This window comes from Liolophura sinensis, chromosome 7, assembly GCF_032854445.1.
Source record: "Liolophura sinensis isolate JHLJ2023 chromosome 7, CUHK_Ljap_v2, whole genome shotgun sequence".
Taxonomy (NCBI): domain Eukaryota; kingdom Metazoa; phylum Mollusca; class Polyplacophora; order Chitonida; family Chitonidae; genus Liolophura; species Liolophura sinensis.
The window spans coordinates 46,255,360-46,272,540 of NC_088301.1; the positions used below are offsets into that span (position 1 = coordinate 46,255,360).

At 36.5% G+C, this 17,181-nt stretch overlaps 1 protein-coding gene across 1 annotated transcript in view; it reads right to left on the bottom strand.

Moving 5' to 3' along the window:
* Nucleotides 1–17,181, bottom strand: part of LOC135469856 (leucine-rich repeat serine/threonine-protein kinase 2-like) — a 45,772-nt gene that overhangs the window by 8,691 nt on the left and 19,900 nt on the right. The window contains 24 exon segments of the mRNA XM_064748479.1: nucleotides 96–268; nucleotides 1,207–1,308; nucleotides 2,199–2,300; nucleotides 3,444–3,542; nucleotides 4,420–4,527; nucleotides 4,823–4,948; nucleotides 5,637–5,735; nucleotides 5,949–6,116; nucleotides 6,492–6,560; nucleotides 7,333–7,396; nucleotides 7,661–7,734; nucleotides 9,266–9,372; nucleotides 9,662–9,709; nucleotides 9,712–9,788; nucleotides 11,356–11,438; nucleotides 11,749–11,796; nucleotides 12,006–12,106; nucleotides 12,765–12,865; nucleotides 13,958–14,070; nucleotides 14,287–14,445; nucleotides 15,663–15,791; nucleotides 16,118–16,172; nucleotides 16,347–16,446; nucleotides 16,803–16,865. Coding sequence (XP_064604549.1) covers nucleotides 96–268; nucleotides 1,207–1,308; nucleotides 2,199–2,300; nucleotides 3,444–3,542; nucleotides 4,420–4,527; nucleotides 4,823–4,948; nucleotides 5,637–5,735; nucleotides 5,949–6,116; nucleotides 6,492–6,560; nucleotides 7,333–7,396; nucleotides 7,661–7,734; nucleotides 9,266–9,372; nucleotides 9,662–9,709; nucleotides 9,712–9,788; nucleotides 11,356–11,438; nucleotides 11,749–11,796; nucleotides 12,006–12,106; nucleotides 12,765–12,865; nucleotides 13,958–14,070; nucleotides 14,287–14,445; nucleotides 15,663–15,791; nucleotides 16,118–16,172; nucleotides 16,347–16,446; nucleotides 16,803–16,865 — 2,368 coding nt within the window.

Consider the following 17,181-nt stretch of genomic DNA (forward strand, 5'->3'; position numbering starts at 1 on the left):
TGTTTGTCTCATGCCCACCAACGCATTTTTGGAGAGCACATACTGTCTTCAAGCACAGATGTATACCAACAGCTTAAAGACATACTTGTACCTACCCCTGAACCACCTGCATGCAGAGTACAGCATCAGTGAGCTGAAGTAAGGAATGTTTGCACCTGTACTGACAGGCATCATACACCCACACTCGCCCTGACTGTGTGCCTACTAACACATGGCCAGGCCCCAGAGCCAACAAGCACAGAATCCGACTGTCACTGAATATCATGCCCTGTAAGAAATCAAGGAAGGAAGTGAGTGACCGGAAACAAGGCCATGAAACAGGGTGGCAACATGTATTTAGAAATATTATACAGGGGTGGGACCGGTGGAGAACTCAACAAACTTTGCACAGAGCTTTTTCTTGGTGGATGTTAATGTTCAGATTGTGGCTTCATTTGCTGAAGTATTTAATCCCAAAATTTAGTTCATCATTAAGCTGCTAATTGTACCTGATTCTTGGAGTTCAACTTATCATGGAAAGGTTTTCTCAAGTTTCTTTGAATGAATGAATGAATGAATGCTGGGGGTTTAAAGTTGTACTTAACAACTTTTCAGTCACATGACGATGAGGAATCGTCAGATGTGAGAACATATACTGTGTCTTCTCATGGCAGGCGAGTATCATGCCAAAGACACCAGACATGACACCCCACCCAGTCACATTATACAGACACCGAGCCAATCAGTCCAGTTTCCTTACTCTATCCTCTCAGTCCAAGCTGCAAGTACCATTTGTAAAGTCTTTGATAAGAAGTTTGATACCAAGTCTCTTGACTTTGAGGCAGGTATTCTAACCATCAGACCACCAAAGTGGTCTAAAAGTTAGAAGGATATCCTAAACACTAAGCAATAAGCAGATTTTTTTGCTTGTAGGGACGAACTTAATGGCCTGCAAAATACGCTAACCATATTTGCAGCGTAGTTGCAGAAACACTAGCCAGATTTTCCCCTTGATTGTGGTCATTAGGTTATGTCATATGGCCTAGTAAACCATGTGACACAAACAAAATTTTAGAGTTCAACACAATTCCGTGTTCTCGGATTGGTGAGCTCCATATCTGAAATTCGCTGAAGCCGACACGCTACGTTTACCGAGTTAAAGAGTTAGATACCCACAACAAGTAATTTTTGCACGGTTCTTGGTGATGTTTCGGCAGGTGAGTGTACCTGAACATCCTTCTTAGTGCCTGCCAGGCTGATCCAGGAGAGCTGGACACAGTCCTTGTCTCCGCTCCCTATCCATGCCTCCAGCCGGTCTTCCCCACTGGACTGCAGAGAAATTAATTGTAATGGTCAAAAGCAGGCTTTTTTGATGGTTTCCCAGGAGGGTTTTGTTGGGCATCTGGTAGAAGATAGTAGCTTACACCGTAGGCATTCAGGTTTCCTCTGACTTTAAACCTGGACACAGTCATATATTAGAGGAAAATGTTTTGGATTGGCATTACACACCAACCCGAATCAAATAGGAGTAAACACCACCCTAAATCAAATGGCATTAAACACTACCTCAAATCAAATGGCATTTTACACCAACTCAAATCAAATGGCATTTTACACCAACTCAAATCAAATGGCATTAAACACCAACCGAAATCCAATAGCATTACACATCAACCCAAATCAAATAAGAATAAACACCACCCTAAACCAAAGGGCATTAACCACTACCTCAAATCAAATGGCATTAAACATCAACCCAAATCAAACAATGGTACACAAAGAATTGCCTAACATTTTTTCAGATATATCTACATGTACACAGATTCAAATGAGTTTTCAACAAATTGACTCAATACATGTCAATACTTAACAAAGTATCATACTCAATACAAATTTACATGTAGCTGCTACTTGAAGACTCCAACAAAGTACAAGTATAATTGCTTGTACTTGGCAATATAGTATTTGATCTTAAAGCTAAGAGATAATAAGTTTAAAATTCTTCAGTGTATATAACTTGGTAATATTCTACTCACTCTTGAAGATAACACACTATATAAGCGAAAAATTCTTCAGTGTAGCATGAAATAAATAAAAAATAAAGACATTAATATTTTAAAAGATGTTCTCTGAACTGAAAAAATGAAGGATGAATTCAAATCAAGAAATCAGTATCTCACAAGGTTCATTGTGACCAAGTTTCATATAGAGTAACTTACCCGAATAGCAATACTTTCCACAGTGACCCCTGTCGATATGGGAATGACTTGCTTTAAACACAACAACTCCGGGCTTGTTAACCTCTCATAGACCATGCGAGACTGAAAACAGAAGTTTTTTCTATATGCATGTCACATATTAAATTTGTATTGTCATTTATAGACCAAAAGTAGCTGGCTGGAGACACTGACATTTAACACTGACACATAACATTACTTGTTATGCATTATAGTGAGGAGGACCATTAATTTCACAACTATGATTCATGATTTCCAGGTCTGTCCAGAGCACACTGCCAATGTTACTTGTGCTGGCTAGACTATTAAGAACATTCATTTGGATGGAGGGCATAATTCTGAGATGCAGTTCATGAATGTACTACTCAAACTATTAAAGGGTCACACATTTAAAAACATAACATTAGGGCATACAGGTTCCTTGATGAATCACAAGCAGCAGAGATAGATCAGAGAGGAGCAACTAGTTCATGGAAATACTGCTTCATGTACTTGTATTCAATATATCTCAGTCAACAGAACGGAGGTGGCAGGCAATGTGTTTGCATATATCACTCATTAGTATTTATGGGCAAACTTCTTCATCACTTAAAATAAAAGTACATGTAAAAACCAAAAGGCTGGCCATCAGAAACTGTTAAAGAAATTTGCTGATATTTTTTCTCAGAAGTGGGTTATAATTCTTCACAATATCAGATTCCACAGTGGTCTGTTGCAAGCAAAAACTTTTGTGAGAGCCCAGTATTGCTTCCCTTTTTACAGTCTCAAAATGATACTCTGTTTCTTTTCAACTATCTGCGCCTAGTGACTGAACACAATTTATGGTCCTATTTATTTATAACAAGCTATTTTCAAGCAAAACATCTGTTATGATATCAGTTGGGCTCATATGAGAGGGTGAGGTTCGCGACACCTTTCTGGGACAGTTCTTTTAAGGTCTTACATGTTCTGATGTAGACTTCACTTTTACTATTTTTTAAACATTTGTCCTGTAGCTGAACAAATGTGATGTACAAGCCTTGACCCTGTGAAGATTGATGAAGACATGCATCTTGCATAATGACAACACAATGTTATATGCATGCAACATACATCTAAAACTTCACCAAGTTATTCCAGGCTTGAGTGTCCAAGACAAGTCTTTGCCAATGTCTTTAATCCTGATGACTATTTTCTGACATGTGGCTTAACTGTTTAAATCAATTTGCATATCAGAAATGATCTTACCAGGGGCCTTCGATCTGGGATCTGTTGGATGCAGTCTGTCACCAGATCTTGCATGTCCGGCCAGGATGCTGTTACCTTCAGGGGAGGAATGGGCTTACCCTGAAAAATTAACACACAAGTAAAAACAGTTCACCATCAGAACTACTGTGACACAACTATAAAGTATAATACGTACTGGTTATTTCCCAGAATTGAAGGAATTGTCTGGCCTATCTACAGAGGCAACGAATATCATAAGTACACGTACTGTACAGTGTGCATCAATATCATGCTGATATTTTGCTTTAATTCGCAGAAGTGAAATGGAGAGTATGCCTTGGGCTGGGTTGTTACTGTTCTTACTTTTCAATTAATGGCTTTCATTAATTTTGGGATCCTGGTGACAATAAATGACTGACAAAAACTGTGTGGCAATTTATGTAATCTGTCATCTCTTGATGACCAACTTTCTACACCAATATGGAGTGTATATATGTATGTCGCATGTGGGAAAGTTTCTCAATGACGAGTCGGGCACTTCAATTTCTCCTATCCATAAAACTGACCGCCAATGTATAAGTGAAACATTTTTCAGTACTCTGTTAAATAAAAAAACAAAAACAAACCATAACTTAAAAGATAAGAATGATCAGGAAATCCTGTCATAAAGCGGCAGGTATTAAACTAGTTCATTTCATGAAATCCCATGAAATAACTCTGGAATAATACACTTCACATCTTTCTTTCTCAAATAAAGTTGTTTATACCTATTTAATTTGATTCTCAAGAGCAACGGTGAGGTATACGAATGAACAAAACTTGGCACAGCCTTACAAACATCATCAAACTCTGTTGTATCTTTGACAAATCTGCATCGGGTGCCAGGTTGAACATGCAACCTCAGTGGTCAAGAGGAGGTAGTAGTTATCTTTGTTAGCAAGGGCCTAGTAGACTGGCAAACTGTCCAATAACTAGGGTTGGGCACTAAGAAACACACCTCGACAATAGCTTTATCCATCTCACAGCGGTACTCCAGCTCTTCAAATGGGTGATTGCCTCCTGACATCAGCTCATACAACGTGATGCCAAGTGAAAAGATATCAGCCTGAAACGAACACATGAGCTCTCATACACATCCAAATTTATCCACAAGAGTTCACACAAAAACTACATAAATTCCATAGATATATCTTCATGAATTCACACAAAAATTATGAAAATCCATTTGAGTTATTTTCATGAATTAAAACCAAAATATCCATACAATATATTTTCATTCAACAAAACATTACAAAAACATTTATATAAAGACATTGTACAACTCTTTTTTCAAATTATGATCAAATCAAAGTGTCAGAACATTTACTTAAACATAGTATAAGTAAGTACAAAAGACTTACAGAGAAAGAATATGTCTCTCCACGTGCAACCTCTGGAGCACGATATCCCAGAGTTCCTTCTTGTAGAGTAAGTCCATACAGCGTAGCCAATCGAGAGATACCATAGTCTGACAGTTTCACATTGATCTGAAATGATGTCGTAGACACACAAACACACTCTTAAGTAGCTCCAAGTCTTAAGTTCATTAATGTTCTTGGAATGAAATCTGCCCCACCCCATAGTAAATAAGGACAAGGCATTCAGAGAATACCGACAGCTCACCTGACTGAGCAGTTGTAAAATTGCAAGATGTTCAAGTTGTGTGATACGTTCAAATATTAACTTCTAAACCAAAATATAGTAGAATGAACTGTCATGCACAGATATTATCCTCTAATTATATAGAGATAAGATCAATAAGAAAGACCAAAATTATTATACTATCTCAGAACAGTGATTTCATACGTTAAGAAGTCGTAAATCATTATTGTGGTAAGGGACACTGGGAGAAGTTCGTGCACAAATTTACCACATAGGTATCTGATAGGCAAATTGTGAACTGCATTTGGCAACCCTGTTCATCAGTTATTTGTGTACTAAGGGTGGCCACTGCAACCCTATGATTGGCCAAAAACTTAAACCAAAACGGACACTGACACAGACAGCATCTTTCACAACACCTCTCCTTACTTCGTATGGCAAGCTAAAAAAAATGAGTAGTTCGTAATATGACTAGAAGAAATAAGATTTTACAAAAGGAAATTCACTGTGAAAGTCTGAAACTAGCTACATTTAAACAAAGAAAGTGTGATGTTTGTCAAGGACAAAACCTACCTGGTTGCTTAGTGACAGATTAAACAGCAGAATGTTGTCTGGCTTCATGTCTCTGTACATGATCATGTTGTCATGGAGATAAGCCAGGCCTTCGCTTACCTACAACACACAGATGTACACTCTTTTAAAAACACTGAAACCATCTCCTTATGACATTATTATTCACTTACCTGGAAAATAATTTACAACAGTGAACACAGGCGAGTAATTTTAGTTAATAATATAATATAAAATAAGGAAACCAAAAGTTCTACACTGATGAACTGTCCACTCCTTAAATAAGACACGTTAACACTGAAGAGAACTCATAACCTGCAGTGAAATCCGATGCTGAAGTCCACGGCTCAGAGTGTGGTGTGCCTTGAGAAGTCCTCCCAGAGAGCCAAGGGGAGCAAACTCTATCACCATTACTCTTGGCTTTATCTCTACTGCCAACAGGGAGATTACACCAGGGTGTCGGAGTTTACTGAGAATGGTGGCCTACAAAAGTGCATGTTTCAGTGTAAATTTGTTAGGATGAAATAGATTATTATAGCAAATCATAATTCAAACAAAACAACTTACACACAAAATATTTCTGCTGGGTGTAACCCAACAGGCCTTCCCCAAAAAGGGCCCTATTCTAAAGTGTTTTTATTGAATTAGCATGGAATTTGAAGAAAAAAATCTCCCAAAATCAGTATTAACTTTTCAAAATCTCTATGTTTTTCATGTGCAAAAATAAAAACAAAAATTCCTTAGGAATCTTTAGTAAGACTTCTGATGCACAATACAAAAAAAATTTGAGGGTGGATTTTACGCTGTAGATTTTATTCAGGTTTTCAACTGGTTATATTTCAGTAATTTAAAACTCACCTCTTGCCTCAACAGCTTATGCGGGTGGATCTCGCCAATCAAAAAGTTGAATGTCTTCACAGCTACCACCTAACAAAATAATTAGTGACTACATGCATTCTCTCTTACATATGGTAACATAAGCTACCATCATTTTGAAACTAAAGGAAAATCTTCATTCCTACTGTTTCATTAAAGGTAGTCAGAAAAATGCTTCAAAACAATACACAACAAATTCTATTTTTTATCTTATGTATTTACTTATTTCAGTGTGGTTGAAAGCCTTACTGTAATTCTTCAACCTTTTTGCATGTTTGGAAGCTGTGTAAACAAGGCATATTCTGAAGGCAATAAAATTACACTTCTTGGCCTGAAATTGGCCAATCCAACCATTGTAGTTTTCTTTCCAAAATCACCTTAAAAGTGTGTATAAATTGCAATGAAAGTTGCTCTTTCATATGCAGAAAGGTTGAGAAATTAGGGTATATGATGATGATCAGTTTTATGACCAGATAAAACCACTTCAGCGATTTACTAACAAGCTTGATCACTTGAGATGTACAGATACGCACAAAACACTGGCACAAGATGACTGGCCATCAACAAATGTTTGACTGGGCAAACGGACGCACAAGTATTATCGACCACATATTGTTGCCAAAGCCCCACAAAGAGAAGAGGAACTGAACCCACACCATGGGCATCCTGGGGACTGAAAGACAAGCATCTGAACCACTTCACCACAAGCGGCTTCCTTTACTTTTTCTCAACAATTCATCATAACGGGCTTCTAAATAAGCCGCCATTAATAACACACTTGTTAAGATTATCACAGAATTTTGACAAACAATACAAGAACTACCTGTCCTCTGTACTGTGCGCTGTAAACAGAACCAAACCCTCCATCTCCAATCAGGTACTGTGGGCTGCCAACCAAAATATACATAGAGACATTAACATATGTACCATGCACTTTCTCTTTTTAAACAGAGCAAAGATAAACAATTAAAAAAAAAAAAACATCCGATGTTAAGATATCACCTCTAACATTTACTTTCACATTATTTTCGCTGTTATCAGATGTTGACAGTGACTCTTGGGGTATGACATAAGCTACACCTGTACAAAAAAAACAACCAACCTTTATTCCAAAAAAAAAAAAAAATCTAAGTGAACCTTTAGAACCTTACCTGGGAACATAGATAAACTGGTCTAGGTTAAGCTTGAACTTTGACTCCATGTCACTCAGCATAATGTCTGGAGCCTGCATGGAGAACGTCAACATGACAACAAATAAGGCGATGAAAAAGTATCACCATGGACTTAGGTATTTATCTAAACATTTGTTTCATAACACCTTGTTCAATGATTTATTTGTAGCAAAGAGATCAAAAAAAGGTAAAAGGTCATAAAAGTAAGTGAACATCCTTGATATACTATAGTAAAATGTTGAAAAAAACACTCATTTCAAAAATCTCTGTAAAGAAACTGTGCAGAAGTCTGATTAGCATATTATACTGGTGCATTATAAAAGCAATGAGGAAAATGAGGAAATCCTATGATGAAACAGAATAAAGGGATAACTGAGACTTACACACTGAAAAGACAAGGAGACAGCAAAAGAAAGACAGACAGTCTGTCTCTAAAAGGGACATGCCGTCGACATCAGAAAAATTGTGCTTTTATTTTAGACGTCGTCTTTATAAAATTGAGACCTCCAGGTGTCTATTGAGACATATCTGACCTTAAGTGAATGTTCAGTTTTATCCAGGGTTTCCCTTCGATCATCAACTCACTTAAGTTGCTGTATTTAGAAAGTCTGCTTTTTTGAGTCAGTTATCTCCCCTTAATGTCGAGACGACGAGATGTTCAGAGAACTTGAATGTCAGACACAGTATTGTGTTGTAATTATTCGGCCTACCATGTGACTTCTGTTCTGCTGTAGATCGTTGGGAATTATGAATACTATACAAAACATTATCAATATGAAGGAAGATCGCAGTTGGTTTACCAGACATGTCATTCCCTTTCAATCTATGGTATGTGCGATCCACGAGCTTAATTTTCTTAACTGAAACTTTTCTGAAAATATAGGCCCAGGAGGTTTATCTAGGAGTCAAATGCAACTCATTTTTGTATTTGTTTGAACCAACTCAAAAATTCTGAATTGCTTTTGGTGATATGTCTCTTTAATAGGCCTGCTCTGATTTTTCCCTTGCTGCATGACAGCGACTACAATGTAAACCGAGATAATTTTTTGAGGCCTGAAAACTATGAAAAGTGGGACCTCATCTATTAAAGCATGCTGTATGTAGGCTATGAGACGACAGTGACAAATATTCTAAGCCAGAGAACGTGAAAAAAACATTATATCAGCCTTCGAGAGTTGCAGAAATGTTGAGAGATCTTAAGTGAAGTAAATGTTATGCAGCTTAAGTGTTCGCTGAAGCTGTTTATCTAGCTTATGCCGCTTTATCTCCGAAACTTGCCATTAACCACTCTCTGAGGTCCCACCTAACCACAGCTTACTCCTCAAAGCGCACTTTTTATCAGAAGAGTGACCTTAAGGGAGGTAATTTGGTGCAGCCCTATTGGCACTATCTACATGCTGTTCGAAAAGAGTAGAGGCATTAAAGCCATGGGTTGAAATCAAGCTTTTCTGCCACTTCATAGCCCTATGTGAAAGTACAAACTGTTAGCTCTGCTGAAAAAAACAAAAAAACCCTAGGAAATGGCATGAGTACACATACAAACACTGATGGGAAAAAGCGAAATGAATTCAAAACCCAGCTCACCAGCAAAGATAATGGCACTTCTCCATTGTGAACTGGACAAAATGCAGTTTTCTGAGAGTCAGCCATTTCCAGGAGGTCACCCAATGGAAACAGGTGGGGCTCAGTCCCTGAAAACAGATAGCATGGTGTCAAAAAAGTGAAGTTACTATCTAACTGTTTAATTCCAACCCTATAAGTTCTTAATACCAAATCCAAGAGTAACACACTAATCTGAGTACACTCCATATTTACAAGTCTCACCCAAGTGGAGACAACTCCTCACACATGGTTGCGATCATGAACATAGACACACAAACTGTGAGATGTACTGAATCAATAAAAAATGTGAATAAATTTGAAACAGGCTTTATATAAATTAGATAAAAATACAGAAGATCCCACATTAAGAACACATACCTTTACAAAAACTACAGGGCACAAACTTTTGCAAAAGTTCTCTCCCAAAATGGGGTCAACTGTTGTCAAACCTGGGAACCATTCCTCGATTAGGGCATCCACATGGTCAACAACAACACCCATTAAACTGGAAAAACAGAATGCAATCAAAACAAAGGTAAACATTATCAGACATCTTCAAATCAATGTAAAAAGCTATCCAAGCATATATTATATGTACAACTTTCTACATGTGTCTCAGTTAACATCATGGATGAACCATGTACAAGTACGCCATAAGAGGGTTGTGGGGAACACTTTGGTGACAATAAACTTAATTACAAGTTAAGCTTCCTATACTTAATAAAATTTATGAATGTTAGAACTATCTAAATTGTTTTTCAGCTGCACATACACATGACTGTATAACTTTGGACAAAAGTGGCTAAGGACTGGTCAGTGGTATAAAACATAATGAACTTTCACTTAATACCTAACCTCAAATGTATATAAATCACAACAGCTGGAATAAATTTCTGAACTAACTAGCCAACAAATGAATTAAAATGTCAATTAAAAACATTAGGTTTATTTGTAAGTTTTCAAACATGTGACTCAAAACAAATACATAAAATTTTTTTAGAATATGTCCACGAAACCCTTTATTCAGGCAACATTTCACACCAGAACACCTGTGAATCAACAAACTATGGTGCAGGTGCAAATTACTACCAAAAACAGAACAATGTAAATGTTATACAATCCCAACAAAATAGAATTCAGATGAGATAAACATTGGAGAATACCTATCCTAAGTTACGCTGAAACAAATGGTTAACATTTTTTAAATCCATGTTCATTGCATTAAGGAAACACAGCACTTTCATGTTGCTGGCTAATGCTTATCTCAATTTTTATTATTCATAACATCTTTAGCCTAAGGCACACAGACATTTGTTGTGGAAAATCTGATTTTCAGTCCCGATGTCAAATTACCCGAAATATGGGCCTCCCGTACATGAGCAACATTTGCTGTCCATTTTTGCAGATTCCAAAGGCGAACGACAATCACATAGTAAGTTCAAGGTCATGAGACCCCAGAAAGTTGTGTACATTTTGCATGTACTCACATGATATTTCCACAGACACTGATTGGTTTAAGCAGACAAAAATGATCACACAAAATCCAGATTGTACACAAGCCAAATCTTGTGCCCGGCTCATCTGTTTTTGGATTTTTTGTTGCCCAAAGTTAAACAAGCTGAATTTTTGGATTTTTTGTTGTCTGTATCAAGAAATTTCATTTTCAACCACAAATGTTGTTCGAGTGTGCTGGGTTTAAAATCTTCAAACAGGCAGAAACATGTTGTCTTTTACACCAAATCTAGAGAGCAGGCATTCAGCATAATTCCATCAATCACTGGGTTTTTAGCACACCACATACATAGGCCTATGATGGTAATTACCGTTACAGCAGAAGCATTTTAGAGGCATAAATATACAAATTCACATAAAATGAAATTTTGGCACTACTTTACTAATGTCATCACTCAAAAAAAAAAAAAAAAAGCACAAAATGCTATTTTAGTTGATTATTCTAAATTCACTGTATCTAAACTTGTCTTTCAACTGGATTAATTTTAGACTGACACTTCACCCATGTACATTTCCGTCATCATGAAGACAGAAATACAGGAGTATGTGTAACAGCATACCTGCTACCTCCACGGCTAGCTGGCACCAGAATCTTAAAGAAGTCCTTGTCACCATCACTGGGTTGCAACAAGAAGTATTTATCCTAAAATGCAAAAAATATAGACAGTGTAGGAATGCCTTCTGTACGTTTGCATGCACAATGTTTGAATAAATGGATGAGTTTTAAATCTGTATGCTTTTATAATTATTCATAGTTTGCAAAAATCTGAGCACATTTGATCACAGATTGGTAGTGTTAAAATGCATTACCAAAGCACCTACAACATACTTCGTTTATAATACTATACACTCTTGGCAATAAATCTCGTTTTTCTAAAATTCTGTGAAACTGGATAAAAAATATTCTTTGAAAAAGAAGACAGGAAAAAAAAAATGTCAAGAAATATACTCACATCTGACCAGTGGACATAAATACCCTCTCTCCAATACACCATAGAATTCTGGAAATGGATCAAATGTAGATTTGATATAATATTTCTCATTTTCATCTTATGTTTTTATCTTCTCAACATATAACGGATTATCACTGAAATTAAGCAGAAACTTCACATACATGTACAGACAGCATAAATAATTATACAGATATTTTACTCTTCATTGTAACACAAAATGTACACATTTTCTGGTTAACTATGATAGCAAAACACACCTTTTCGGCCATTTTGTGGCAGAATACAATGAGTCTAGCCAGTAGCCTGGCCCAGAATCCCATTGGAATGTACGGCATGTGATACTCTCTGGTTATCCGACCTATGAAGCAGAATTATCAACAGGTAATAAATCAGGTAAACTCCCCATTACAGGCACAGTGCTTAATTACAACAGCTTTATTCCCAACTCCATTTTAAAATAAAGACAATAATTTAGCCCCAGAGGTCAGTACAGAAAATTAAACAACCTGCAGTAAAGCTTGTCTTTTGATATGATAGGTGCTAGCTATTAACTCAACGCTGTGACAGAAGAATTGTCATTGGGACACTATTTAGCTGGTCCCAATAACTTTACCGTTAAGGTCAATTCCCCAAAATTTTTTTTGGCATACTTATCTTTAATTTCCACTAACCATAATCCTTGTTTAACATTTACTTTTCTTGAATAATTTCAGATAAAAAATATAAATAAGAAATATATTCGGGTATATCCAAATGCAGATCTATATTTCCAGATACACAACATTTTTGAAATGAAGTCAACAAAGTCTATTAACAATGTTGACCTGACAGTAACTGCCCTAATTCTTCAACCTTTTCAACTGCCAATGCAACAAATATTGTGAAACGTTCTATGAGAACAATGAGGTGTAGAGAACTAATTTATACAATTTTATGAAGCTTGCATCTTTAATGACACAAATCAATCATTTTAGTATCATTTTGATAATAACTGTATGCTTAAATTTTCTTCTCACCTGTTTTCTCTGACTTTGGTATTGTGATTCCTGGTCTCTGCACTGGCAACCGGCATGGAATAAGCAGATCTTCATCATTCTGAGGTAAGGCTATCTCAAACCTACACAAAGAAAAATGTGCCTCAGTTACCTCATCAAGTATCTGGTGAACCTACTGTCTTAAAGCTGTTTCAGAACCAGCAAGAGTGGGATTTGAGTCTGTGATCTCAAGAGCAAATAGCCGCAAACCTATAATTATTCAATGTTGATTTATGTTGGTGTATTTTGGGGAAAACCTGGATGCGGAGGTGCCATTTTTGTTCGATATCTAATGTTCTTAACACGTGTGTTTTTGGGGAGCTGCTTTGGAGTTTCCTGTCATCATGCCACATGTTCACTGTGGTGCTCACTGTTAACAGCTTGAATAACTTCTTCATTAACATGCAACAAGATGTAAATCTGTCTTACCAATAATGCCTTGCTATGAGCTTGCTTCTTTGGTTGTACAAGATACTATGTACTGCGCAAAAAAGCTGGGAGGATTACCTTAAGAGACACAATTTTCCATGTACTGAAGAATAAGGCTGGGAGGATTGACACAATGGACTTACTTTTACAGCAGCCTGATGATCTGAAGAATAAGACTAGGGCAAAAGGTGTAATGGACTCACTTTCCTAGCAGCCTGAGGTACTGAGGAATAAGTCTGGGGGGATAAGTTTAATGGAGTCACTTTTCCAAAAGCCTTAGGTACATACTGAGGAATAAGACTGGGGGGATACATGTAATGGACTCAAGTTTCCAGAAGCTTGAGGTACACAGAAATAAGACTGTCAGGATTTATGTAATGGACTCATTATCCAGAAGCCTCAGGTGCTGAGGAATAAGGCTGGGAAGATAAGTGTAATGGACTCACTTTTCCAAAAGTCTGAGGTACTGAGGAATAAGACTGGGAGGATAAGTGTAATAGACTCACTTTTCCAAAAGTCTGAGGTACTGAGGAATAAGACTGGGAGGATAAGTGTAATAGACTCACTTTTCCAAAAGTCTGAGGTACTGAGGAATAAGACTGGGAGGATAAGTGTAATAGACTCACTTTTCCAAAAGTCTGAGGTACTGAGGAATAAGACTGGGAGGATAAGTGTAATAGACTCACTTTTCCAAAAGTCTGAGGTACTGAGGAATAAGACTGGGAGGATAAGTGTAATAGACTCACTTTTCCAAAAGTCTGAGGTACTGAGGAATAAGACTGGGGGGATAAGTGTAATGGACCTCTCCATCTACTGCTCTTCCGGTGAACAGCATATTCACATTTGACTTTTTCATCAGCTACAAAGTAAAGCAATAACATTACATGCCATCAAAGGCATATTCTGCGACAAATGATGATTCAGACTGCAATAGATTTGTTGTACAAACAATAAAGAGTCTCTAAAATCTGGAAAAAACAATGCCAGAGGAGAAAAGCAGTGAATGTACCATTTAAAATTTTTAACTTACGCCAAATTGTATAATTGAAAATTAACAAAGCATATATACACTCACACCATCCTTGGTAATGAAGGGGTTGATTTCGCGCACAGTGACAACCTGTGCCATCATACGACACAACCAACCAGGGTCTATGAAGTACAAGTCCTTCAGCTGCAGTGTTGTGTCATTGTAGTGGATCAGAATGCCCCACTCATGAAGAAAATGGACTGCCTAAAGGAGCAAAAACTGGATTCACTTCACATTTTATTAGTATAAGTAATGTACAGAACAATCTGACAGCAGATAGTAAAATAATACACACGGCTTACATGTACTTCTTGGAGTTGTCATACTAATACATATATTTCTGCCATAAATCCATAGCACAGCAGTAACAACCATAATTTTAGTGGAAACAAATGAAATTCCCCAAAACTTGAGCTTGATCTTTAATATGTCTTGGTAAAACCATGTATATTGAGAATACTGTCAAAATCCAAAACAGGACACTTTTGTAGAAAATGGACGAAATAGCCAGAAACTCAACCTTTATCTGTAGGTCACTGTGCTGAAGCCAGTATGATTAAAAGTTCAATACTGGTATGACGAAAAGTTCAATACTGGTATGAATAAAAGTTCAATACTGGTATGACGAAAAGTTCAATACTGGTATGAATAAAAGTTCAATACTGGTATGACGAAAAGTTCAATACTGGTATGAATAAAAGTTCAATACTGGTATGATGAAAAGTTCAATACTGGTATGACAAAAAGTTCAATACTGGTATGAATAAAAGTTCAATACTGGTATGAATAAAAGTTCAATACTGGTATGACGAAAAGTTCAATACTGGTATGACGAAAAGTTCAATATGAATAAGAGTTCAATACGATGAACAGTTCAATATGCTGAACAGTTCAATAAGATGAACAGTTCAATATGATGAACGGCTTTGAAAGAAAGTCTGGAAGAGGTAAGAGACAAACAAGCCACTGTTCATCTAATGACTGCAATGTCACCAAAAAGGCATCTGATGGACAGACAGACAGCAAAACATCATAACATCAAACTTTTTGGAGAACAGTTATATAATTTTGATCTTGTCTTAGAAATAAAAGTCTCATACAATATCATCAATGTTAAGAACTTCTGTCAGCATGTACTGTTAATATTTACTAAGTAAATGAAGAATAGTAAATCAAGTATAGTGTCCTGGAATTTTTCCCCATCTCATGGTTTTGCTGTGCAGACTGTAGCACAGAAAGGTGATTAATTTTAATAGGTGGTGAGAAAATATATGAATTTAAAAATATGTGATTTACTGTGACTAACAAAATCAAATTAATACAGCAGGGTTATTAATCGATGAAAAATTTCATGAAATTATAGGTCAATTTAGTATGATGTGTACAGGTAATCCTGTGGAGTAAACAAAACCTTTGACGACCTGTTGCAATTCCTCTTCGTCCATGTCTAACTCTGACTGCTTCACAATCTTCTTCATCCTGTTATGTCGTATCACCGGGTAACTTGTGGAGAGACTTTTGGCTTCTTCTGTTATCAGCTCAGCCAACCTCTGAAACCAGCAAGCTATTAAATATACTTTCACATCTATAATAAATGGCTCACATCAGACAAAAAACTTTTCTTATTCTAAACTTTATAATGAGTTGTTTTGAGAACTCTAACTATTTGGGTGCTGTGTTGGTAGATGACACTTCCATTTTTAAAATATGACTTTCTACATTCTATACGTCATGATATTCAGGAATGTCTTTCTATTGATCAACAACATTCACATTAGCCAAATCTTGTGCATATCTAATCATATACAGTACATGCTACATGTCTTATATCTCTTATTATAAACTTCTTTAGTTACATGTATATCACAAACATTACCACATAACTTGCTGGGATTTTCTGTCCCATCACAGGCTGGCCTCGGATTTTATACCTTCAAAAAGAAACAAAGTTATCTTTTACAGTACATGTACGTGTGCATGTCTTCTATCTGAGAAAATACTAATCTGTTTTATTGGACATATGCATCTTATCAGTAAAACATTAAAAACAATGTCAAAAATTAGACCATGAAATATAGTTCCATTTTTCACCTTTCTACACTTACTCATCAACAACCATTTTGATGACGTTCCGTAATCTGTCCATGGAGGAGGAGTCTCGGGATGTAGCATCAATCTCAATCAGTCCACTGAGCTGCGGAAATCCTGAAGGTCAAAGAACTGTTGCTCAAGAAATATGACCAATAGACAAAGGAGTGAGTTCAGTGCAAAAGTGTATCAGGGAGCAAGCAGAAAATGGGAAGCCAAATGTCTTGATTGAAAAAAAAACCCTTTGAGATTAGACAAAGTATTTTATATGGTTGTGTATTAATGAAGAGGGCCACACAGCTAGTAAACGACAAGCACCAACATCCCACATGTATGTATGCCAACATTTTGGGAAAGGTCAGATTTGGAACAGTTACATGCAGAACAGCCATTATATCAAATGTCAGAAATAAAGACTGCATTACACATAATGTATTGCAAAGGTGAAAAATCAAAATCACATTCACACATACCTGGATTGGTGATGAGCTTTCCAATTTTCTCTCGCATATCCTGTATTACCTCTCCTCTACTATCTACAAAGACAATTAGTGATTACTAATCACTAATCTTGCTTCAAAAGTTTCTTACTGAATAATAAAAATTAGAACTCTTGCGAGTATAAAACCCAAATAAAAGAACCAAAAAAAAAAAAAACAAAAAACAAACATAGGTATTACTTTTCTTCTTTACATTTTGCCAGAAGGTTATTTTTCCCTATGGATGTATATGTGTGCCACATTAAATGATGACAGTAACATATGCATCAAGAAACAGGTGGTAAGAATATCAAGTTTGCTAAAGATCTAACCAGCATTCATAATGCAAATGTGCACTTCATTCAAGTCTGAA